This window comes from Hemitrygon akajei, chromosome 7 (genome assembly GCF_048418815.1).
Source record: "Hemitrygon akajei chromosome 7, sHemAka1.3, whole genome shotgun sequence".
In the NCBI taxonomy this organism is placed as follows: Eukaryota; Metazoa; Chordata; class Chondrichthyes; order Myliobatiformes; family Dasyatidae; genus Hemitrygon; species Hemitrygon akajei.
The window spans coordinates 94712065-94736587 of record NC_133130.1 but is presented as its reverse complement, the minus strand read 5'-3'; the positions used below and the strand labels follow the sequence as shown (position 1 = coordinate 94736587).

The following is a 24523-nucleotide window of genomic DNA, read 5'->3' as shown; positions in this document are numbered from 1 at the left end:
AATTAAGTGGTTACCATTTGGGGGATAAATATATCAAGGTGATGACCAAAAAAAATCCAGTCAATCAGATAACTTCTCTGGCAACTTTATAATAAGTCAGAGAAGGCAAAGAGTCACGTGTTCAAAAGCAAAATGTGTGGTGTTATGTCTTGTAAGTTCCCAGATTTGTTCCCCTCCTGTTAAACACCCCTGCCCCACCCCACCCCACCCCAAGGATTTAACTAAGGCTCTATACCACTCCCTCGAAGAATTTGGGGGGCATTTGATGGTAATATGGGGAGAAGAAGGTAGGTTAGGGTAGGATTAGTGTAAAAAATGATTGTTGGTGCACATTTTGTGGGCTGCATTGCTGTACCAGTGTCTCAGACTGACTCTCCTGCAGCTCTGACATGTTTATGTCATACTCTCACACATCCTCAGAAACAGCTACATCATTATACACATCAGGCTCACTCTATCACACTGAAGCACCCCCCTCTTCACACAAAAAGCACTCTGGGATGCAGACCATCTGGCCCTGGGGATTTATCTGCCTTTAATCCCTTCAATTTACCTAACACTGCTTCCCTACTAACATGTATTTCCCTCAGTTCCTCCATCTCACTGGACCCTTGGTCCCCTACTATTTCCAGAAGATTATTTATGTCCTCCTTAGTGAAGACAGAACCAAAGTAGTTACTCAATTGGTCTGCCATGTCCTTGTTCCCCATGATCAATTCACCTGTTTCTGACTGTAAGGGACCTACATTTGTCTTAACCAATCTTTTTATTTTCAGATATCTATAAAAGCTTTTACAGTCAGTTTTTATGTTCCCTGCCAGCTTTCTCTCATAATCTTTTTTCCCTTTTCTAATTAAGCCCTTTGTCCTCCTCTGCTGGACTCTGAATTTCTCCCAGTCCTCAGGTGTGCCGCTTTTTCTGGCTAATTTGTATGTTTCTTCTTTGGACTTGATACTATCCCTAATTTCCCTTGTCAGCCACGAGCGCACTACCTTCGCTGGTTTATTCTTTTGCCAAATTGGGATGAACAATTGGTGTAGTTCATCCATGTGATCTTTAAATGCTTGCAATTGCATATCCGCCGTCAACCCTTTAAGTATCATTTGCCAGTCTATCTTAGCTAATTCACGTCTCATACCTTCAAAGTTACCCTTCTTTAAGTTCAGAACCTTTGTTTCTGAATTAACTATGTCACTCTCCATCTTAATGAAGAATTCCACCATCTTATGGTCACTCTTACCCAAGGGGCACGACAGGATTTCTAACTAACCCTTCCTCATTGCTCAATACCCAGTCTAAAATGGCCTGCTCTCTAGTTGGTTCCTCAACATGTTGGTTCAGAAAACCATCCCGCATACATTCCAAGAAATCCCCTTCCTCAGCACCCTTACCAATTTGGTTCACCCAATCTATATGTAGATTGAAGATTGATGAAAAGACCCTATTGCCCTGGTATCTGCCTCCACCACCATCGCCGGCAGCCCATTCCACGCACTCACCATTCTCTGGGTAAAATAAACTTACCTCTGACATCCCCTCGGTACCTACTTCCAAGCACCTTAAAACTGTGCCCTCTTGTGCTAGCCATCTCAGCCCTGGGGAAAAACTTCTGACTATCCACACGATCAATGCCTGTCATCATCTTGTACAGCTTGGTAATGATCGAATTGCAGTGCCATAGATAACAATTACACAGCCACTCAATGTTTAGCAGGCTTTCACATAGGAGCTATTTATGTGCAACATCTTAAAATGAGCCCAGTTTTTATACATCATCACAGCAGTACAGTGTATACCCCTTACCTGAAAATCCAAAATTTCTTTTTGACTGCTGACATGACATCACAAATGGAATATTATGCAAGGAATTCTGCAGATGCTGTAGATTTAACACACACAAAATCTTGAAGGAATACAGCAGGTCAGGCAACATCAATGGAAAGAAATAAACAGTTTACGTTTCAGGCTGAGACCCTTCATCAGGACTGGAAAAGAAGGGGGAAGACGCCAGAATAAAAATGTGGCAGGAGTAGAAGGTGGATAGCTAGAAAATGATAGGTGAAGCCAGGTGGGTAGGAAAAGTAAAGGGTGGAACGAAAGGAATCTGATAGGAGAGGAGAGTAGACCATAGGATAAAGGGAGGGAGGTGGGGAACCAGGAGAAAGTGATAGGTAGGTGAGAAGAGGTAGGAGGCCAGGGTGGTGGACCCCCCACCATGGAGGGAGGGAAATTTATTTTTACCTGAATGAGAAATCAATATTCTTGGCTCCTCCACCCTGAGGGTGGCCTCATCTTGGCACAAGAGGAGGCCATGGACTGACATGTTGGAATGGGAATGGGGATGAGAATTTAAAATGGTTGGCTATGGGGGAGTTTTGCTTTTGACAGATGCAGGGCAGAGACAGACAGACAGACATACTTTATTGATCCTGAGGGAAATTGGGTTTTGTTACAGCCACACCAATCAAGAATAGTGTAGAAATATAGCAATATAAAACCATAAATAATTAAATAATAATAAGTTAATCATGCCAAGTGGAAATAAGTCCAGGACCAGCCTATTGGCTCAGGTGTCTGACACTCCGAGGGAGGAGTTGTAAAGTTTGATGGCCACAGGTAGGAATGACTTCCTATGATGCTCAGTGTTACATCTCGGTGGAATGAGTCTCTGGCTGAATGTACTCCTGTGCCTAACCAGTACATTATGGAGTGGATGGGAGTCATTGTCCAAGATGGCATGCAACTTGGATAGCATCCTCTTTTCAGACACCACCATCAGAGAGTCCAGTTCCACCCCCACAACATCACTGGCCTTACGAATGAGTTTGTTGATTCTGTTGGTGTCTGCTACCCTCAGCCTGCTGCCCCAGCACACAACAGCAAACATGATAGCACTGGCCACCACAGCCTCGTAGAACATCCTCAGCATCGTCCGGCAGATGTTAAAGGACCTCAGTCTCCTCAGGAAATAGAGACGGCTCTGACCCTTCTTGTAGACAGCCTCAGTGTTCTTTGACCAGTCCAGTTTATTGTCAACTCATATCCCCAGGTATTTTGTAATCCTCCACCCTGTCCACACTGACCCCTTGGATGGAAACAGGGGTCACCGGTGCCTTAGCCCTCCTCAGGTCCACCACCAGCTCCTTAGTCTTTTTCACATTAAGCTGCAGATGATTCTGCATGCACCATGTGACAAAGTTTCCCACCGTCGCCCTGTACTCCGCCTCATCTCCCTTGCTGATGCATCCAACTATGGCAGAGTCATCAGAAAACTTCTGAAGATGGCAAGACTCTGTGCAGTAGTTTAAGTCTGAGGTGTAGATGGTGAAGAGAAAGGGAGACAGGACAGTCCCCTGTGGAGCCCCAGTGCTGTTGACCACTCTGTCTGACACACAGTGTTGCAAGCGCACGTACTGTGGTCTGCCAGTCAGGTAATCAATAATCCATGACACCAGGGAAGCATCCACCTGCATCACTGTCAGCTTCTCACCCAGCAGAGCAGGGCAGATGGTGTTGAACGCATTGGAGAAGTCAAAAAGGTGCCCTGAATTACCTGGGGTTAAGTCCATATCCCTGAAAGTGGCGACACAAGTAGATAAGTTGGTTAAAAAGGCAAATGGCATGCTTTCCTTCATTGTTCACAATATTGAGTGGTAAATTCAGAAAGGCATATTACAGTTGTCTGAAACTTTGGTTAGGTCACATTTTGAGTACCGTGCAATTCTGTTTGCATGACAAGAATGACTTTGAAAAGTTGCAGAAGAGTTTTGACAGAATGCTGCTTGGATTAGAATGCCTTAGCTATAAGAAGAATTTGGATAAACTTGGATTAGTTTCTCCAGAGCATTGGAGACTGAGTGGAGACATCAGAGAAGTTTGAGAGGCAGAAATGGGGTAAAGAGTCTCTTTGATATTTAAGTGGATATGTGGAAAGGTCAAATACTAGAACCCATACCTTGTAAGGCTAAAGGAGGAAAATTTTAAAGAGATTTACTAAGCAAGGTTTTTCCACAGAGAATTAGGTGCCTTGAACACACTGCCAGCTGAACTGGTGAAAGCAAATAGTGATAATTAAATGGCATTTAGACACACGCATGCAGTGAATGGAGGGGTATGAACCATATGCAGACAGATGGTATTAGGTTGGATTGGCATCATGATAGGTATGGATATTGTTGGCCGAAGGGCCTGTACCTACGTTGTACTGTTCTGTGTTTTATATATATTACATATTAAGATGCTGTTGGTTCTGCTGCTAGATATATCATTCTCTTTACAGACTGTACAGGAGTTTGCTCACGATACCAGTTCATCTGTGATGATGGCTGTTGCATCGATATCACTTTGGCTTGTGATGGGATTGCCCAGTGCCCTGATAAATCTGATGAAACCTTCTGCCATGACTGTAAGTACAACCCCTGGCACGTAAATCAAGATTCTTTTACCTTGTGTTCATAAACTGGAGCAGAAAAAGAGCAGACAATTATTAATTTAACAGCTGTTTTATTTTTGATTCCAAAGTTAATATAGGTCGTAAGACAGTAACCCATACAACCCTTGCTGCTGCCTCAGAGCAAGATGGTACTGCATGGCCCTTTGGGGACAGCTTACAGAAGGATTCCATCAAAAGCCAAAAACCAATGGAGCATCTTGAGTCTGAAATGACACAGTCATCCCAAGCAGAAGGGAGAGGCAAACCCAGCACTGGCCGGCTTCCAGGTAGGATTATAAAAGCAATCAGAATCTTAGAATCATACAGCATGAGAATAGGCCATTCGACCCAACTAATTCATGCCAACCATTGGACAACTTCTTGTATTAATTCCATCGCCCCAGCCTAGGTCCAGAACATTCTGTGCGTAAGCTAGTCAAGTGCTCATTTTGCACTTAAATGCATTCCATGTACTTACAACTCTCTGTGCGAAGGGTCTCACTCATATACCCATTTCCCCATTATCTCTTCATGAGCCTATCTGATAAACGTCTGTTAAAAATCTCTAATGTATCTGCCTCTACCACCACCCCAGGATAATCCCAATTATCCTCAATTTAAGTTCTCTAATTTTAATTTGGGGAGAACACTTAGAGCAACAATGTGTGTAACATCATTGGACACAGAGGGAGACCATTCAGCTTCTCAGAAAATGTTACTTACATCAGATATGAAAGGCAGGTTTAAAAAAAGAGTGGTGGGTACCTGAAATGCACTGCCTGGGGTGGTGATCAGGGCAGATACATTAGGAATTTTTAAGAGACGTTTGGACCTGACTGTGAGGAAAATGGAAGAAAATGGACATTGCGTAGGCAGAATGGATTAGTTTAGTTGGTCATTTGATTACTAATGTTATTGCTTTGGAGCATGATTGTGGGCTGAAGGACCTGTTCCTGTGCAATACTGTTTTATATTCTATCTCTTCAAATTCCCTTCATTCTTTTATATGTATTTGCACCTTATGGGAAGCTACTTAATTTCTGTGCAAAATATAGAACCTCAGAAGTAAATGTATTGTTTTCTGATCTATGTTCTACATTCATTAATCTCTGCCTCCTATAACCAAGCCAGTTTATGGCTTAAATGCTACATGCCCACGGCCAATCTACTATGTAGGATCTTGTCAAGTACTGTAGTAATGTTCCCACAGACAATGTCTACTGTAAAGGTTTCCCAGTCACCTCCTCAGAAAACACAAATTATTGATAGGATTTCCCATGCACAATTGCATGTAGGCGCTCTCTGATCAATTTATTCCTTAAAGTTTTCTCCAGTAATTTTACCCACTGATGAAAGGTTTGTAGCTACCTGACAGTTGAGTATAAATCAGTGAGTTTTGGGTTTGAAGGCAGTGACCATCACCAGAGGGACATCACAGCAACTGGTGCTAGAGCCTCAGATGCTAACATCTACACTGAGTGTTTGTCCCTGATCTTCTGCTGCTGTAGCCCACCCACTTCAACGCTTGATGTGTTGTGCATTCAGAGATGCTTTTTTTGCACACCACTGTAGTAACACGTGGTTGAGTTACTGTTGCCTTCCTGTCAGCTTGAACTAGTCTGTCCTCTGACCTCTCTCATTATAAAGGTGATTTTGCCCACATAACTGCCACTCACAAGATTTTTTTTTTGTTTCGCATCTGTAAACTACAGATGATAATAACCATAATATGACTGAATTCACCCTGAAATTTGAGAAGGAGAAGCTAAAGTCAGATGTATACATATTACAGTGGAGTAAAGGGAATTACAGAGGCATGAGAGAGGAGTTGGCGAGAATTGATTGGGAAAAGAACACTGGCAGGATGACAGCAGAGCAACATTGGCTATGATTTCTAGAAGCAATTCAGAAGACATAGGATAGATATATCCCAAAGAGGAAGAAGTATTCTAAAGGCAAGATGACACAACTGTAGCTAACAGAAGTCAAAGCCAACATAAAAGCCAAAGAGAGGACATAAAATACAGCATAAATTAGTGGTAAGTTAGAGGATGGGGAAGCTTTTAAAAACCAACAGAAGGCAACTAAAAAAAGTCATTAAGAAGGTAAAGACTGAATACAAAAGTAAGCTAGCCAGTAATATTAGAGGATATCAAAAATTTCTTCAGATACAAAGTGTAAAAGAGATAAGAGTGGATATTGGACCGCTGAAAGTGATAGTAATGAGAGGTAGTAATGGGGGACAAGGAAATGGTGGACAAACTGAATAAGTATTTTGCATCAGTCTTCACTGTGGAAGACTTCAGCAGTATAGTGGAAGTTCCAGGTGTCAGGGGTCATGCAGTGTGTGAAGTTACCACTACTAGAGAGAAGGTTCTTGGGAAACTGAAAGGTCTGAAGGTAGATAAGTCACCTGGATCAAATGGTGTACACTCAGGGTTCTGAAAGAGGTGTCTTAAGTGATTGTGGAGGCATTAGTATTGATCTTTCAAGAATAACTAGATCCTGGAATGGTTCTGGAAGACTGAAGAATTGGAAATGTTCCTCTACTTTTCAAGAAGGGAAACAGACAGAAGAAAGAGGCCCCTTATCTTTGAAAGTGGAGGGGATTCAGAGGAGGTTCACGAAAATGATTCCAGAATATGAAGGGTGTTTGATGGCTCTGGGCCTGTATTCACTAGAATTCAGAAAAATGAGGGATGATCTCATTGAAACCTATTGATAAATGAAAGCCTTGATAGAATGAATGTGTAGATGATTTTTCCTATGATGGAAGAGTCTAAGACTAGAGGACACAGCCTCAGAGTAAAGGGATGTCCTTTTAAAATGGTGATGAGGAATTTCTTTAGCCAGTGAGTAATGAATCTGTGGAATTCTTTGCCACAGGCGGCTGTGGAGGCCAAGTCTTTATGTAGATTTAAGGCAGAGGTTGATAGATTCTTGATTGGTCTGGGCATGAAGGGTTATTTTTTCAGCAGTTTGAACGGGGCATGACTGCGCAAGCGCGTGGAGATCGGCCAGTGAGAACAGCAGGAACAGTTTAAAAAAGACAGAATTATGAAGCGGGCGACGGAGTAGTGGGAGACAGAGTAGGAAGGCTTAGGCGATTAGAATACAGACAGAAAGAATGTGTGTGAGGCCAGTTTTCTGTGCTCTGTGTTAAACATGGGAAGTCCTGGAGACTCCCAGCTTCCTGACAGCCATATCTGTGCTAGGTGCATCGAGCTATAGCTCCTTAGGGACTGCGTTAGGGAACTGGAGATGCAGCTTGATGACCTTCATCTGGTTAGGGAGAGTGAGGAGGTGATAGAGAGGAGCTATAGGCAGGTAGTCACTCTGGGGCCTGGGGAGACAGATAAGTGGGTAACAGTCAGGAGAGGGAAGGGCAAGAAGCAGGTGCTAGAGAGTACCCCAGTGGCTGTCGCCCTTAACAATAAGTACTCCTGTTTGAGTACTGTTGGGGAAGATGGCCTACCTGGGGGAAGTAACTGTGGCCGCGCCTCTGGCACAGAATCCGGCCCTGTGGTTCAGAAGGGTAGGGAAAGGAAGAAGATGGCAGCAGTAATAGGGGACTCTATAGTTAGGGGGTCAGACGGGAGATTCTTTGGATGCAGGAAAGAAACGTGGATGGTAGTTTGCCTCCCAGATGCCAGGGTCCGAGATCTTTCTGATCACGTCCATGATACCTTGAAGTGGGAAGGAGAACAGCCAGAGGTTGTGGTACATATTGGTACCAATGACATAGGTAGGAAAAGGGAGGAGGTCTTGAAAGAAGACTACAGGGAGTTATGAAGGAAGTTGAGAAGCAGGACCTCAAAGGTAGTTATTTCAGGATTACTGCCCTTGCCACGTGACAGTGTAGGAATAGAATGAGGTGGAGGATAAATACGTGGCTAAGGGATTGGAGCAGGGGTCAGGGATTCAGATTTCTGGATTATTGGGACCTCTTCTGGTGGCCTGTACAAAAAGGACAGGTTGCACTTGAATCTGAGGGGGACCAATATCCTGGCAGGGAGGTTTGCAAAGGCTACTGGGGAGACTTTAAACTCGAATTGCTGGGGAGTGGGAACCAAACTGAAGTGACTGAGAAGGTTAGCTCACAAACAGGAAAGCTTGGAGACAGTGCGAAAGGGAGGATAGGGCAGGTGATAGAGAAGGGATGCATTCGGACTGATGGGTTGAGATGTGTCTATTTTAATGCAAGGACTGTTATGAATAAAGCGGATGAGCTTAGAGCGTGGATCAGTATTTGGAGCTACGATATTGTGGCCATTACAGAGACTTGGATGGTGCAGGGGCAGGAATGGCTACTTCAAGTGTCAGGCTTTTGATGTTTCAGAAGGGACAGGGAGGGAGGCAAAAGAGGTGGGGGTGTGGCACTGCTGATCAGAGATAGTGTCACGGCTGCAGAAAAGGATGAAGTCATGGAGAAGTTGTCTATGGAGTCTCTGTGGGTGGAAGTTAGGAATAGGAAGGGGTCAATAACTCTACTGCTTGTTTTTTTTATAGACTACCCAACAGTAACAGGGAAATTGAGGAGCAGATGGGGAGACATTCTGGAAAGGAGTTTTCACCACCACGGGGTTGTTGTGGTGGGAGATTTTAGTTTCCCAAATACTGATTGGCACTCCCTAGAGTGAGGGGTTTAGATGGGGTGGAGTTTGTTAGGTGAGTTCAACAAGGTTTCTTAACACAATATGTAGATAAGCCTACAAGAGGAGAGGCTGTACTTGATCTGGTATTGGGAAATGAACCTGGTCAGTGTCAGGTCTCTCAGTGGGAGAGCATTTTGGAGATAGTGATCACAATTCTATCTCTTTTACCAAAGCATTGGAGGGGGTTAGTGTATGAACTTTAAGTGAAAAGGGAATGTTAGTGGCAGAGTTTGGGTTGAGTTCAAATTATGTAATGTGCAAAACTGGCCGAAAAGGTCATGCTTAAATGTGAAAAATGAGGGTCTTGCTGCTTACCAGATCAGGGGCAGAGAGAGACCATGATTTTAACTGTGTGGTGTTAACAGACTAAGAGTATTCAGAGGTCAACCCCTCGCCCCCTTTAAAATGCTTCATAAATTCTTTTCTTTGTCCAAATGCTGCACGGGTGACAGAGTGGAGATACACCTCTAGTAAAGGAGGTGTAGGGTACTTCATTCCCGCAGGTCACCCTTGTACAAGGTGTAGTACCTGTTTAGCCCCTCCCTGCTTCCTCTCTCGCCTCCCCCCACACCAATCAGGGCCACATTTAGCCTTGGGAGCAGCTGGTGCGTAACACAAGTCCTGGTTATGCAACCACTGATGCCAGGCAGACAATCTCTGAATAGTATTGATCATGGCTGGGGTCACCTGTCTTGTAAAGACACTGCCCAGAAGAAGGCAATGACAAACCACTTGTGTAGAAAAATTTGCCAAGAACAATCAGGGTCATGGTGCCATGATCATTCTTGGCAAATTTTTCATGGGACCATAGTCCTTCATGTCAAACGACACGGCACATAATGAAATGTGCTGCGTAAAAAGCTAGCTGTTTATTTCTGTTGGCAGACTACTGCTTGGCTCCTCCTACTATGGGAACCTGTGAAGGCAATTTTCCACGCTGGTATTTTGATAGCACCTCAGGAACCTGCAAACATTTCACCTACAGTGGGTGCAAGGGCAATCGGAATAACTTTCTGCAGGAGCTGGACTGTAAGACACAATGTGTAGGAACACAAGGTAAACATTCCCCTCAATTTGTATTAGAGATATCAGTTGTACAGCACAGAAGTATAGCCCCTTTGGCACTAGTCCATGCTGACCAAATTGCCTAACTGAGCTGGTTTCATTTTCCTGATTTGTTCTGTATCTCTCGAAACCTTTCCTATCCATGTGTCTGTACAAATGTCTTTTAAGTACCATAATTGTACCTATCTCTACCACTTCCTTTGAGTGTATGCTTCATATACCTATCACACTGTGTATGAAAAATTGCCCTTCAGGTCTCATTTGAATTTTTCCCCTCTCACCTTCAATCCTGCCCTGTAGTTTCGAATTCAGCTGTCCTAGGAAAAAGGCTATGAGTATTCACTTTATATATGCCCTTCATGATCATATACCCCTGTATAAGGTCACCCTTCAGCTGCCTTTGAAGGCTAAAGAAATTTGGCATGTCCCCATTGACCCTTCCAATTTTTATTGATGTGCCATAGAAAGCATTCTATCTGAATGCATGATGGTTTGGTATGGCAATTACTTTCAATGTGACTGCAAAAGACCGCAGAATTGTGGACACAGCTCAGCACATCATGGAAACTAGCCTCCCCTCTATGGATTCTGTCTATACTTCTCACCAACTCTGTAAAGCAGCTAGCATCTTCGAAGGCCTCACCCACCCCAGATATCCTCTCACTATTGGGCACACACCAGGTTCAATACAGCTTCTATCCTGCTGTAATAAGACTATTAAATGTCTCCCTGGTGCACCAAGATGAATTTTTGACTTCAGTCTGGATTGTTGTCCGTCATATCCAACAATGACAGGAGATCTGTGCAAGAGAGTTTTTAAAAAGTTGAAAAGCTGTTGCACTGGGCAGTTCCACTCTATTTGGAACCTTGGAAATCCGAGTCCACTGATCAGACTAGTCGTCAGGAACTGGGATCTTCCTTGGTAGCAGTGGATGACCATGACTTGTGTGCCTTGACATGTCTTTTGTTTGCCATAAAGATTCGCAGAACCACATTCCTGGCCATTCGATCTCACTGTTGATCTCATCTGCCCAGTCTGCCAGAGCTGACAGGTTCCTATCTCACCAGGTTATGAGGCCTACTGGCTATCCTTACCTAGCTTAGCCCAACTGTGTACATGGTATACCAGTGCGGCTGCTGTCACATAGCTGGAGCCACAGGTGTGAACTGAGTGTCTAGTGGAATCCAAAGGTGTGTCAGCTATCCTAGAATCAACACGACAAGCCAGAGTCCTAGTTTGGCTTCCGTCCAGCCAGAGGAATATCTGACATGGTGTTTACAGCACATCAATTGCAGGAGAAATCCCGGTAACAAAATCTCCCACTTTACGTGGCCTTCATAGACCTTACAAAAGCATTTGACTTGAAATCACCCTGCCCTTTAACAGGTAGTCTAAAATAAGGTGCCTGGAGAAATACCTCAAGATCCTGCAGCTCTTACACAATGACACGAGTACACTAGTCATCAGCAACGGCAACTCTGAAGCAGCACCTTTTAAGGTTGAGACTGGGGTCAAACAGGGGTGCAATATTGCCCCAACTCTGTTTGCCATTTTCAATGAACTGTGCCCACTCATGTAAACAGTTTCAGCCCTGGGAAAAAGCCTCTGACTATCCACACGATCAATGCCTCTCATCCTCTGTCGCACCAAGGAAAAAAGGCCAAGTTCACTCAACCTTTTCTCATAAGGCATGCTCCCCAATCCAGGCAACATCCTTCTAAATCTCCTCTGCACTATTTCTATAGTTTCTCCATCCTTCCTGTAGTGAGGTGACCAGAACTGATACTCCAAGTGGCATCTGACCAGGGTCCTATATAGCTGTAACATTACCTCTTGGCTCTTAAACTCAGTCCCACGGTTGATGGAGGCCAATGCATTGTATACCTTCTTAACCACACAGTCAATTTGCACAGCAGCTTTGAATGTCCTATGGACTCTGACCCCAAGATCCCTTTTATCCTACACACTGCTGAGAGTCTTACCATTAATAGTATATTCTGCCATTTATGTTTGACCCACCAAAATGAAGCACCTCACACTTATCTGGGTTGAACATCTGCCACTTCTCAGCCCAGTTTTGCATCCTATCAGTGTCCCGCTGTAACCTCTGACAGCCCTCCACACTATCCACAACACCCCCAACATTTGTGTCATCAGCAAATTTACTAATCCATCCCTCCACTTCCTCATCCAGATCTTTTATAAAAATCACAAAGAGAAGGGGTCCCAGAACAGATCCCCAAGGCACACCACTGGTCATCGATCTCCATGCAGAATATGCCCATCTACAACCACTTTTTGCCTTCTGTGGGTATGCCAATTCTGGATCCACAAAGCAAGGTCCCCTTAGATCCCATGCCTCCTTACTTTCTCAATAAGCCTTGCATGGGGTAGCTTATCAAATGCCTTGCTGGAATCCATATACACTATGTCTACTGCTCTTCCTTCATCAGTGTGTTTAGTCACATCCTCAAAAAATTCAGTCAGGCTTGTAAGGCACGACCTGCCTTTGACAAAGCTGTGCTGAATATTCCTAATCATATTATGCCTCTCCAAATGTTCTTAAATCCTGCCTCTCAGGATCTTCTCCATCAACTTACCAACCATTGAAGTAAGATTCACTGGTCTATAATGCCCTGGGCTATATCAACTCCCTTTCTTGAATAAGGGAACAACATCTGCAACCCTCCTATCCTCTGGAACCTCCCCCATCCCCATTGATGATGCAACGGTCATTGCCAGAAGCTCGGTAATCTCCCTCACCTCCCACAGTAGCCTGGGTTACATCTCATCTGTCCTGGAGACTTATCCAACTTGATGCTTTTGAAAAGCTCCAACACATCCTCTTTCTTAATGACTGTATGTTCAAGCTTTTTAATCCACTGTAAATCATCCCTACAATTGCCAAGATCCTTTTCCGTAGTGAATAGTGAAGCATTCATGAAGTACCTCTGCTACCTCCCCTGGTTCCATATACACTGTCACTCTTGATTGGTCCTATTCTCTCATGTCTTATCCTCTTGCCCTTCACATACTTGTAGAATGTCTTGGGGTTTTCTTTAATCCTGCTCACTAAGGCCTTCTCATGGCCCCTTCTGGCTCTCCTAATTTAATTCTTAAGCTCCTTCCTGCTAGCCTTATAATCTTCTAGATTTCTATCAGTACCTAGTTTTTTGAACCTTTCATAAGCTTTTCTTTTCTTCTTGACTAGATTTTCAACACAGTTTGTACACCAAGGTTCCTGAACCCTACCATCCTTTCCCTGTCTCATTGGAACGTACCTGTGCAGAATGCCACGCAAATATCCCCTGAAGATTTGCTACATTTCTGCTATATATTTCCCTGAGAACATCTGTTCCCAATTTATGCTTCCAAGTTCCTGCCTGATAGCTTCATATTTACCCTTACTCCAGTTAAACACTTTCCTACAGGCCAGGCAGCATCTATAGGAAGAAATACAGTCAACGTTTCGGGTAGAAACCCTTCGTCAGGACTAACTGAAAGATGAGATAGTAAAAGATTTGAAAGGGGGAGGGGGAGATCCGAAATGATAGAAGAGAGGAGCGGGAGGGATGAAGCTAAGAGCTGGAAAGTTGATTGGCAAAAAGGGATACAGAGCTGGAGAAGGGAAAGGATCATGGGATGGGAGGCCTAGGGAGAAAGAAAGGGGGAGGGGAGCACCAGAGGAAGATGGAGAGCAGGCAAGGAGTGATTGTGAGAGGGAAAAGAGAAAAAATGGGAAAAGAGAGGGAGGGAGGGGCATTAACAGAATTTAGAGAAATCAATGTTCATGCCATCAGGTTGGAGGCTACCCAGACAGAATACAAGGTGTTGTTCCTTCAACCTGAGTGTGGAATCTCCCATCACGACAACCCTGTTATTATTATTCCTTTCCAGGTCTCCCTATCTGCTGCTCGATATCCCTGTTACTATTAGGTGGTCTATAAAAAACACCCAGTAGAGTTATTAACCCCTTCCTATTCCTAACTTCTCCCCAGAGACTCAGTAGCCAATCCCTCCATGACTTCCTCCTTTTCTGCAGCTGTGACACTATCTCTGATCAGCAGTGCCATGCCCCCACCTCCTTGCCTCCCTCATTGTCATTTCTGAAACATCTAAAGCCTGGCACTTGAAGTAACCATTCCTGCCCCTGAGCAGGAATTCTCTGTAAATGGCCACAACATCATAGCTTCAAGTACTGATGCATGCTCTAAGCTCATCCACTTTGTTCATAATGCTTCTTGCATTAAAATAAACACATCTCTATCCATCAGTCTGAGCATATCCCTTCTCTATCACCTACCTATCTTCCCTCTCGCACTGTCTCTAAGCTTTCTGTATTTGTGAGTCAACTGCTCCTTCCTTCATCTCTTCAGTTAAGTTCCACCCCCAGGCAATTCTAGTTTAAACTCTCCCCAATAGCCTTAGCAAACCTCCCCACCAGGATATTGGTCCCTCTCGGATTCAAGTGCAACCTGTCCTTTTTGTACAGGTGACACCTGCCCCAAAAGAGCTCCCAATGATTCAGAAATCTGAATCCCTGCCCCCACTCCAATCCCTCAGCCATGCATTTATCCTCCACCTCACTCTATTCTTATACTCAGTCGTGTGGCACAGGTAGTAATCCCAAGATTACTACCTTTTGAGGTCCTGCTTCTCAACTTCCTTCCTAACTCCTGGTAGTCTGTTTTCAGGACTTCCTCCCTTTTCCTACCCATGTCATTGGTACCAATATATACCACGACCTCTGGCTATTCACCTTTCCACTTCAAGATATTGTGGAAGCAATCAGAACCATCCCGGACCCAGACCCTGGCACCTGGGAGGTAAACTACCAGCCACGTTTCTTTCCTGTGTCTGCAGAATCGCCTGTCTGAACCCCTAACTATAGAGACCCCCATCACTGCTGCCATCCTTATCCTTTTCCTTTCCCTACCCTTCTGAGCCACAGGGCCAGACTCTGTTCCAGAGGCACGACCACTGTTGCTTCCCCCAGTTAGGGTATCCCCCCCAACTGTACTGAAACAGAAGTACTTATTGTTAAGGGGGACAGCCACAGGGGTACTCTCTAGTATGAGTCTTACCCTTCCCTCTCCTGTTACCCACTTATCTGTCTCTCGAGACCTCGGTGTGACTACATGCCAATAGCTCCTATCACCACCTCACTTTCCCTGACCAACCGAAAGTCAACAAGGTTCTCTAACCTGGTCCCTAAGGAGCTGCAGCTTGACACACCTGGCTGGGCGTCTTCCTGACTTCCCACACAACCAGTACAGGACACCAGCCTCACAGACATACTTCCTGTTTCTATTCCTCACAGGTAACTTACCTCACCTTGACCTGTTATCGCCGAAGCTTCAATGAGCCAAAGCCCTACCACTCTGCCTCAGATCACTCCTTTGATGACCGTTTCAACCAATACGGGAATATAGTGAGAGGGTCAAGACTGCCAACTTGATGTTACTGCACATAGTTTTATCACTGTTTTATTGTGTATGGATGCACAATCCTCCTACTGCATTTGTTTTTCATTGTCTGTTCAGAAAATGGTACTCCAGAGACAAGCTCAGCTGAGACAAATAAAGATGACGTCATGATACACCACAGGAAAGGAGGCCATCCACTCCCAGAGACAGGTCAGTCACGTGTACATGTGTCTAAAATAAACCAGAATGCTGAAAATACTCACAGATCAGGCTATGTCTGTAGGAAGAGAAACACAGAACTGTTGGAAGGGTCTTCAACCTGAAATGTTAGTTGTTTCTCTTTCCACAAATGTTGCCTGATAGGTTGTGTTTACAGCATTTTCTGTTTTTATTTTAGATTTCCAACATCTATCTGTGAGAGAGAAAACCCAGCTTATGAATAACCATTGATTTGGACTTGCGGGCATGGCTACTTTCTGCAGTTTTGCTTAGAGGGCAATTACTATTGGTTAGTTACTGAATGTAGAGATCGTAGTTAGGAATCAGAGCAGGATCATTCATTAAGTGAGGAAGCTGTTCATTTGCTGACACTTCTTTCCTCTTTCCAAGTAACTGCAATTTTTAAAATTAAAATTCCTTAGTCATTCGAAGTTATTCATTTGGCTTCCACCGCTGGCTGAAAACAGTCAACGTAATCAGTGGGTTTTTTTTAGGGCAGTTGCTGCCTGAAGTGGAGGAGAGTAGGGTTAATTAGTGAAGACACATGGGGGAAGAGATGCCCATGTGATGGGGAAGGATCAGGTTGTGATGTGGAAGTGCTGAATCTGCCAGATGTGAGATGGAGGAGAGGTTGTGTTTGTTGGAGAATGTGAGAAGAGCGGGGGTCTACTGTGAAGTCCATGTAGAACACACCTGTCTATTGTTTCCAGAAGGCCAAGAACATGACATTCCCACAAATTTCTAGCTTTGCTGAAATCAGACTCACCTGAAATCACTACAAGTTCAAGTTTATTATAATCTGGCTACATATACACAAACAAAATAACATCTCAGATACAGCCACAAAACGTACAGCACACACACCAAGATAGTACCATAAATAATCCAAAAATATAATCCAAAATGCATGTAGTATGTGGCACAAACAAACAGTAAACAACTCGCTATCCCAGTAGTGAAACCCCAGTGATAGCAGGGTATTCACGTCTCAGCCTGAGGGAAGAAGCTGTTACCCAGTCAGACAGACCTAGTCCGATGTTTCTGTACAGCCTTCCTGACAGCAGTGAATCAAAGAGACAGTCAGATGGATGGTAGGAATCCTCAACAATGCTTTGGGCCCTTCATCTGCAGCACTCCAACTAAGTATCACAAATGGATGGAGAAAGACCCAGATGATCCTCTCAGCATTTTTTACTGCCCTCTGTCGAGTCTTGCGGCCTGATGCCTTGCATCTTCTGTGCCCCACAGTGATGCAGCCAGAAAGAACACTCTAGATCAGGGATTCCCAACCTGGTGTCCACAGAACCCCAGCTCTAGATGTAAGAATGGTCAGGGGAGTCTTGCACACCTCAATCTCCTCAGAAAATGTAGACATTGGCTGTGCCTTCATGACTACTGTAGTAGTTTTGTGGAACCAGGTTAGATTTACCCCCCTCCCACTGCATTTCCTTCCAACCCTTTCCATTTCCCATCATAATCCCTTCCCTGGTGAGATTCCCCTTTCCCCTCTCCCCTCCATGCCCAACCTTTGTTAATCTGAGCGTGCATAAGGAAGCTGACTGAGCAACTAAACTTGCCTTGCAGGAGCAGTGCTGCCTTTGGCCCTGGGACTTGCCATCACCGCCCTGCTCTTGCTAATGATCATCTGCCGGCTCCAGCTGGTGAAACGCAAGCTGAAGAAAGTCCGGCCCATCACCTCTGAGGAATCAGACTATCTGATCAATGGCATGTACCTGTGATCCCCCCCCCCCCCCCCCGAATGGTACAGGAGTAACTCTTCCTCATCATAATCATTGTGGCAATGTGAAACAAATCAATCTGTGTGCATGTGATTATTTAAATGACTACGTGGATCAGTATAGAAGTCTGAATTTCATTGGCATTGAATTTCACACTGGCAAGTCTGGCATGTTGGGCTGTATCTCAAAACCAGTTTTGAGACCGAACCAGCTCTATTGCTACAGTGACATGCTTCTAACAGCCTTGCCAGTAAAATGTTTTATACTTGTTGCCTTGTCTGAAACTCATTTCTCTTGCTCCTGCCATTCAGAAAAGGGTTGCTTTTAATCAGGAGCTCCAAGCATTTCATCCCATTGACCAAAAGGTTCCGTGCCACCCATAAGTGTCACTGGGTTCCTCCATGCACTCTGCATCTTCTGCATGGGAGGGACACATCTCTGCTGCAATATGGTCAGTTCCATTCCTTCCCATGTTGTTTTAAGAAAGATTTTTAATCACCTGGTGCTCTGCTTCTATCATCATCTTTGTGATCATTTGGGTAATCCACAGTAGGAATGTGGAAAATTGGGAGCGAAGTTACTGTTAAAATATTATTGCAGCAAATTGCGCAGGATTTTAGAGGATCCTAATCTAGGTGGTTGTCATTTGCCTGGCAGGTACAGTTTATGCTGTGCACAAGCTGTTGAACTTGATAATCAGAAGATTTCACTGATCAACAGTAAATAAATAGTATTTGCCCAAGTTTGACTAGTTCAAATTGTTCAATGTTATTTGCTTCACATCACAGCTGAAATCTCTACTTGAATATTGTGTTGTCTGGGGAAGGGATGGTTAGATGCCACACTACTTTATAGACAATAGGTGCAGAAGTAGACCATTCGGCCCTTCAAGCCTGCACTGCCATTTTGAGATCATGGCTGACCATCTACTATCAATACCCGGTTCCTGCCTTGTCCCCATATCCCTTGATTCCCTTATCCATAAGATACCTATCTAGCGCCTTCTTGAAAGCATCCAGAGAATTGGCCTCCACTACCTTCCGAGGCAGTGCATTCCAGACTCCCACAACTCTCTGGGAGAAGAAGTATTTCCTTAACTCTGTCCTAAATAACCTACCCCTTATTCTCAAACCATGCCCTCTGGTACTGGACTGTCCCAGCATCTGGAACATATTTCCTGCCTCTATCTTGTCCAATCCCTTAATAATCTTATATGTTGCAATCAGATCCCCTCTCAATCTCCTTAATTCCAGCGTGTACAAGCCCAGTCTCTCTAACCTCTCTGCGTAAGACAGTCCAGACATCCCAGGAATTAACCTCGTGAATCTACGCTGCACTTCCTCTACAGCCAGGATGTCCTTCCTTAACCCTGGAGTCCAAAACTGTACACAATACTCCAGGTGTGGTCTCACCAGGGCTCTGTACAAATGCAAGAGGATTTCCTTGCTCTTGTACTCAATTCCCTTTGTAATAAAGGCCAACATTCCATTAGCCTTCTTCACTGCCTGCTGCACTTGCTCATTCACCTTCAGTGACTGATGAACAAGGACTCCTAGATCTCTTTGTATTTCTCCCTTACCTAACTCTACACCGTTCAGATAATAATCTGCCTTCCTTTTCTTACTCCCAAAGTGGATAACCTCATACTTATTCACATTAAACATCATCTGCCAAGTATCTGCCCACTCACCCAGCCTATCCAAGTCACCCTGAATTCTCCTAACATCCTCATCACGTCACACTGCCACCCAGCTTAGTATCATCAGCAAATTTGCTGATGTTATTCTCAATGCCTTCATCTAAATCGTTGATGTAAATTGTAAACAGCTGTGGTCCCAATACCAAGCCCTGTGGCACCCCACTAGTCACCACCTGCCATTCCGAGAAACACCCATTCACCGCTACCCTTTGCTTTCTATCTGCCAACCAGTTTTCTATCCATGTCAATGTCTTCCCCCCCCAATGCCATGAGCTTTGATTTTACCCACCAATCTCCTATGTGGGACCTTATCAGATGTAGTTCATAAAGATAAGTTTTGTAATTTGTAAAGCAAAACATAGAATGAAATGTGTTGTACTATATTAAATCAGTAAGGATTGTACTTGACAGCCCACAAATTATTAAGCATACGTCTCTGGAATGTGGGAGGAAATCCACATGGTTGCAGGGAGAATGGAAAATCTCTATACAGCAGCGGCAGGACTCAAACCCCACTCAGTGATCGCTGGCACTGTAAAGTGAAGTGCTAAAGACTACACTACTGTGTTGTCCATGCAGCAAAGGGGTAAATCCTTAAACTCACTTTGTCAATATGCTTCTTAAATATCATGAGTATCTGCCTACATCTCCAAGAAGCATCTCAGGAATTTGATTCAATGATAACAAAGCAACAAAATTAATCCCAAGCACACCTACTCAGAGCACTGCCACAAGAAAGCAGTAACCCTAGGTCCCACACCACAAGATTCAGAAACAATTATCCATCAACCATCAGGCTCCTGAACTGGCATGGGTAATTTCACTCACCTCAATTCTGAACTGATATCACAACATATGGACTTCTTTCAAGGACTCTACAACTCATGTTCTTAATATTGTTAGTTTTTATTTATTTATATTTATTTTTGCAGTCTTTTGTACACTGGTTGTTAGTCTGTTTAGATTTTTCATTACTTTTTTTTACTGTAAATGTCTCCAAGAAAATGAATCTCAGGGTAGTATACTTGATAATAAATCTACTTTGAAATTTGAAAATGGCTGTGGCAAACAATGCACTTTCTATCAGTGGCTTTCACAGCTCCATCATAAATACCAGTGCCATAGGCAAAGCTGCAGATATAAAGATCACCCTATATCTGCTGATAACATGTAGTTTGGGACACATGAGACATTTACCTTTCCGGGAATAGGTTTAGTGAGTCATGCAGCTCATTATGTGTCTCAAAGTTTAAAAGCTGCCTTTCCACTGGAAGAATGGGTTTGCAAAGGCTGGGATGTTGGCCAGTGCTGGCTTGGAGCAGCTGGATTGTGAGAAATCATCCAGGTGAACCAATGCAGATGGATGGCAGAGATGGATGTAGACTGTGTTGGAGAAAATGACTCAGCTCAGTTCTACCTGAATACCAATTACACAACCCAATCAAGCAAATCACTAGAGTTGGCACCAGCAGCTAGCAAAAATGGTAGATCTCCCCACCCCAGCCCAGCAATGTGGAAACATCAAATACTAAGGGTATAATTTTAAGATGAGTATGGGTTGATTCAGAATGGTAGCTGCCTGGAACATGCTGCCTTGGGAGGTGGTAGAAGCAGATATGATAGCAACATCTGATACATTCAAAACAAGCAGATTGGATTATGATTAATTAGATTGCCATCACAGCTCACACATAGTGGGCCAAAGGGTTTGTCCCTGTGCTGTACTGTTCTATGAAGGATTCAAATCCATAGTTACTTGAACATTGGTGACAATTTTCCTAGTGTACACTGATCAGTTCCTCAACCACTCATTCAAAGTACCTCCTGCATTACTAGTGGAGGCTGGAACAAATTGCACTTTTAGACCCATAAAAATGAACTATTGTTGCTTTAGAATTTCTGCCTAATGAGAATAAAAATGATATTGGTTAAAAGCCTTGATACCTATCTCCCATTTAGCTAGTGGCTGAAAACTACCTTGAACCTGCTGCCTGCTAGAAGATTGACCTAAATGCTAAATTTTAATCTGCTTGACCAGTCTTGCAATTAGAAAACCAACTATGTTTTAGCAGTTGAAATAGCTGTCCGGATTTCCACCAATACCCTCCTCCTTTCCCAAGCAAACCACTCCTACCCACTAATCTGCTTCAAGGCTACAGTACAAAACTTCAGAAGCAAGCTTTAATGATAAGCCTGATATTCAGGGAAATCTGCAGGAGGTGCAATAACAGGTATTGCAAGAAGAACCCTTCTATTTTAAAAGATCACACTGGCTCTTTCATAACCAGCAGAGGGCAGAAAAGGCATCAGTTACATCTCTTCCAAAAAACAACAGTAGCACAGTGCAATAAGCACATATTCCAAACAGTGAACATCTGGATTGCAATTCCATAGAAAGTAAACTTTGAGCACTGATAGGAAGGCAAGCTACTGAATACCATGATTTAAACAAGGACTCAAGGAGGACTTGTACAGTTAAGGAATTGTCCTGCTCCAACTAGTCATGCTCCTTCAAACTCTTGGCTTCGAGGACTTTTGAACCAAACCATTATCTTCTTGTTTGAGATCATTTGCAGGCTCAAGGGTCCTCTTTAAAAGAAAAATTAAATATCAGTGAGCCTCAAAATGTAATTACCTGTAGAATGACAAAGAACATGGGCTTGCCAAATGAGAAGATAAATGGAAAACTGGTTGAAAGGACTAGACAGAAGAAAATGAGCTCACCAGGGACATCCGGTTGCTTAGAAGGAACAGTTAAGGAATGAGGAATGTGGAAGTTTGAAACAACAGGGAATACACTCATAGGAGTATTTATCGTAAAAAGGCATACAAAAAAGTAGCGGTTCCATAATGTTACTGTTTTACCCCCAGAATAAAATATTTTAAAAATTCAAATCAATTCATCCACTAAAATTTATTTGGCAAAGCAAGAAATGCATACACTGAGGAAATTTAACTGCAATTCAAAATGTGAAGAGCTCCTACAGCAACATTCATTTCACAACATTCAACTGAAGCAATAAAGCAGTGGAACAGCAGTACAGAACTTAACTGTTTGAAAGCATCAATATGTCCAAATCCAATTTTACAGTCAGTGTAATAGCTGCCATTAGCATGTAGTGCTTGGGAGGCTCGATTTCAGCAACATGAAACATGGGTTATCTTGACAGCAACTCATGGTGCATCACAATCTGAAGAGTTTAGTGCTTGGTTATGACTGCATATAGAAAGCTCTTGCATATGCAGCATGAATGCAAACAGTATGTTGTATTGGTGCTAGATATGAACATTTATCATTTGGGGTGGTGGGGGTGGGGGGTTAACTAGCCACACCACACTTCTACTGGCCTTCCTTGCTGTAGCTTCACTCTTGCCAGTTTGAAAACTAAACCAAGCCTCAGAAAACTTCTCCCAGCGCTGGATGTATTATTTTTACTCTTCACAGCAGTTCTTTTCCCAGGCTAGTTTGTTGAACTATTAAAAGAACACTGCTCCACACAAATCATTAAGTATGAGTGTGTGATTGTGTGTGTATAAGTCCAAAACAAGCTGCAATGCTGTCATTTTTCAAAGCATTTAGAACAGGAGATATCCACTCCACATTAATGTCAGGTTCTGAGCACACAGATGAAGCTTCACATTTCATCCCTGTGAATTTAAAACAACAGGAGTTAAGTTGGAGCATAATCAACTCATCTAAGAGTGCTTACATTTTAAAATAAAATGGATTACATTTAATTTAGCAGAATACACTTTTGTTTGAGCAAAGCTGAAGACAAGTGATGGTGGTGCTCAGAAAATGGGGCATTGTGGGTAGAGAAACTTTCTTAGCTTAACAACTAAAACTCTGATTCAATGGGCCAAAATGATCTTCTTTCCCAGTGGTTTCAGATTAATATATTATTGTGGTTTTGGTCAGAGACCTACTCAAGGGAATGCACTTAACTTGATCATAGTGTGCAATAGTTGCCCAGCTGGATGAAAAATGTTTGTAAACATGGGATCTTGCAACTTAAGTGTACTAATGGTAGTAAAGAAAGAATCTAAACATTAATAAGCTATACAGATCTCATTACAGCAATTTCCCCTCAACTCCACTTGTCCATAGATAACAGATGAAGGCACAATATCTTCAAGCAGAAAGGGTTAGCGAAATACCATCCTGACCATTTAGCTTCATTTACCTTTGGCCCTCCACAAAGATTGCAGCAATTTGTATGTGCCTAATGGTCAGCTGGGCCTTCAACACCAAGTCTACCCATATCTAACTGCCGAATTGATGGAACATGCAAACTTGTCAACAGATTAAAAGAAATTGAAGGGCAGCAAGGATACAAAACTGTCTAATTTATTTCCTTTAGAGTTGCTGAACAGCAGTTTTCATAGACTAGAAGTTGCATATCTTATAGTCTATAGAAGGCCCACTATTTTTGGTGTATATTAACACCTGGGACGTTGGCAAAACAAGGCATTTTCAAATGATAATACTCACAGTAAACAATTCATGCACATAGATCAACAGCAGGAAGATTAGGAATTTGTGAAATTAACAACAAAAGGCAGATGAGAAGTAATGCAAGACAAATGGAATGATATACAGCATTTTGGTAGGAAGACTGAGGCAAGAAAACAAACTAAAGGGATGGCGATACAAAGGGATTGAAACAGTGAGAGATAATTGTATTGAACATTTTTGAAGTTTAATGCGACTTCTGGTCAGATGAACAAATGAGTGCAGGAAGAGTTAAAAGAAATTTCGATGGCTAAATCTCAATGTGTTGAATTCTGGACACCTATATTAAAGAATCCAGACATGCAAACAGGAATTTTATTGAACATTAGAGGGAGAATTTGCAGGACACCTTTCAGCAGAGAAGATTAGGAAATGGTTTTATTAAGTTAAAAATAAAACAATGTTTTTTTCCTTGGTTGCTTTTTGAAATCATTTCCAGTGGCGGAAGGCTCATTAAACAAAGATCACACATTTCTGGCAACTGGCAAATAACTACCAGAGCCATAGGAAAAGTATCATGGAGGATAAGGATGAACTGAATAAGTATTTGCATCAGTCTTCACTGTGTAAGATACTAGACTATGCTAGAAATTCGAAAGTGTCAGAAGGCAGGAGTGTGTGAAGTTGGCATTACTAGGAAAAAGATGCTTAGGAAATTGAAAGGTGCATCACCCCAGGGTTCTGAAAGAGGTAGCTAAAGAGATTCTTTTAAGAATGAATGGATTCTAGCATGGTTCCAAATGACTGGAAAATTGCAAGTATTACTCTTTTTCA

General features: G+C 43.1%; 2 protein-coding genes across 8 annotated transcripts in view; one reads left to right on the top strand and one right to left on the bottom strand.

The window, feature by feature from the left end:
* Nucleotides 1–24523, top strand: part of lrp11 (low density lipoprotein receptor-related protein 11) — a 50274-nt gene that overhangs the window by 13612 nt on the left and 12139 nt on the right. For 4 of the 6 annotated variants that reach the window (XR_012099655.1, XR_012099654.1, XR_012099657.1 and 1 more), the window contains exons 4-7: nt 4280–4405; nt 4522–4719; nt 9973–10143; nt 15697–15789. Coding sequence is in view for 2 of the 6 variants with exons in the window: in XM_073051473.1 (XP_072907574.1) it covers nt 4280–4405; nt 4522–4719; nt 9973–10143; nt 15697–15789; nt 17383–17537 (743 nt within the window). In the remaining 4 variants the exon portion in view is untranslated. Of the gene's footprint in view, nt 1–4279; nt 4406–4521; nt 4720–9972; nt 10144–15696; nt 15790–17382; nt 18280–24523 lie in introns of those variants that run through there. The other 2 variants (XM_073051473.1, XM_073051474.1) reach the window with 2 other exon arrangements.
* Nucleotides 22132–24523, bottom strand: part of pcmt (protein-L-isoaspartate (D-aspartate) O-methyltransferase) — a 41761-nt gene continuing 39369 nt past the window's right edge. For both annotated transcript variants that reach the window (XM_073051475.1, XM_073051476.1), the window contains exon 8: nt 22132–22884. The gene's annotated coding sequence lies outside the window, so the exon portion shown is untranslated. The remainder of the gene's footprint in view (nt 22885–24523) is intronic.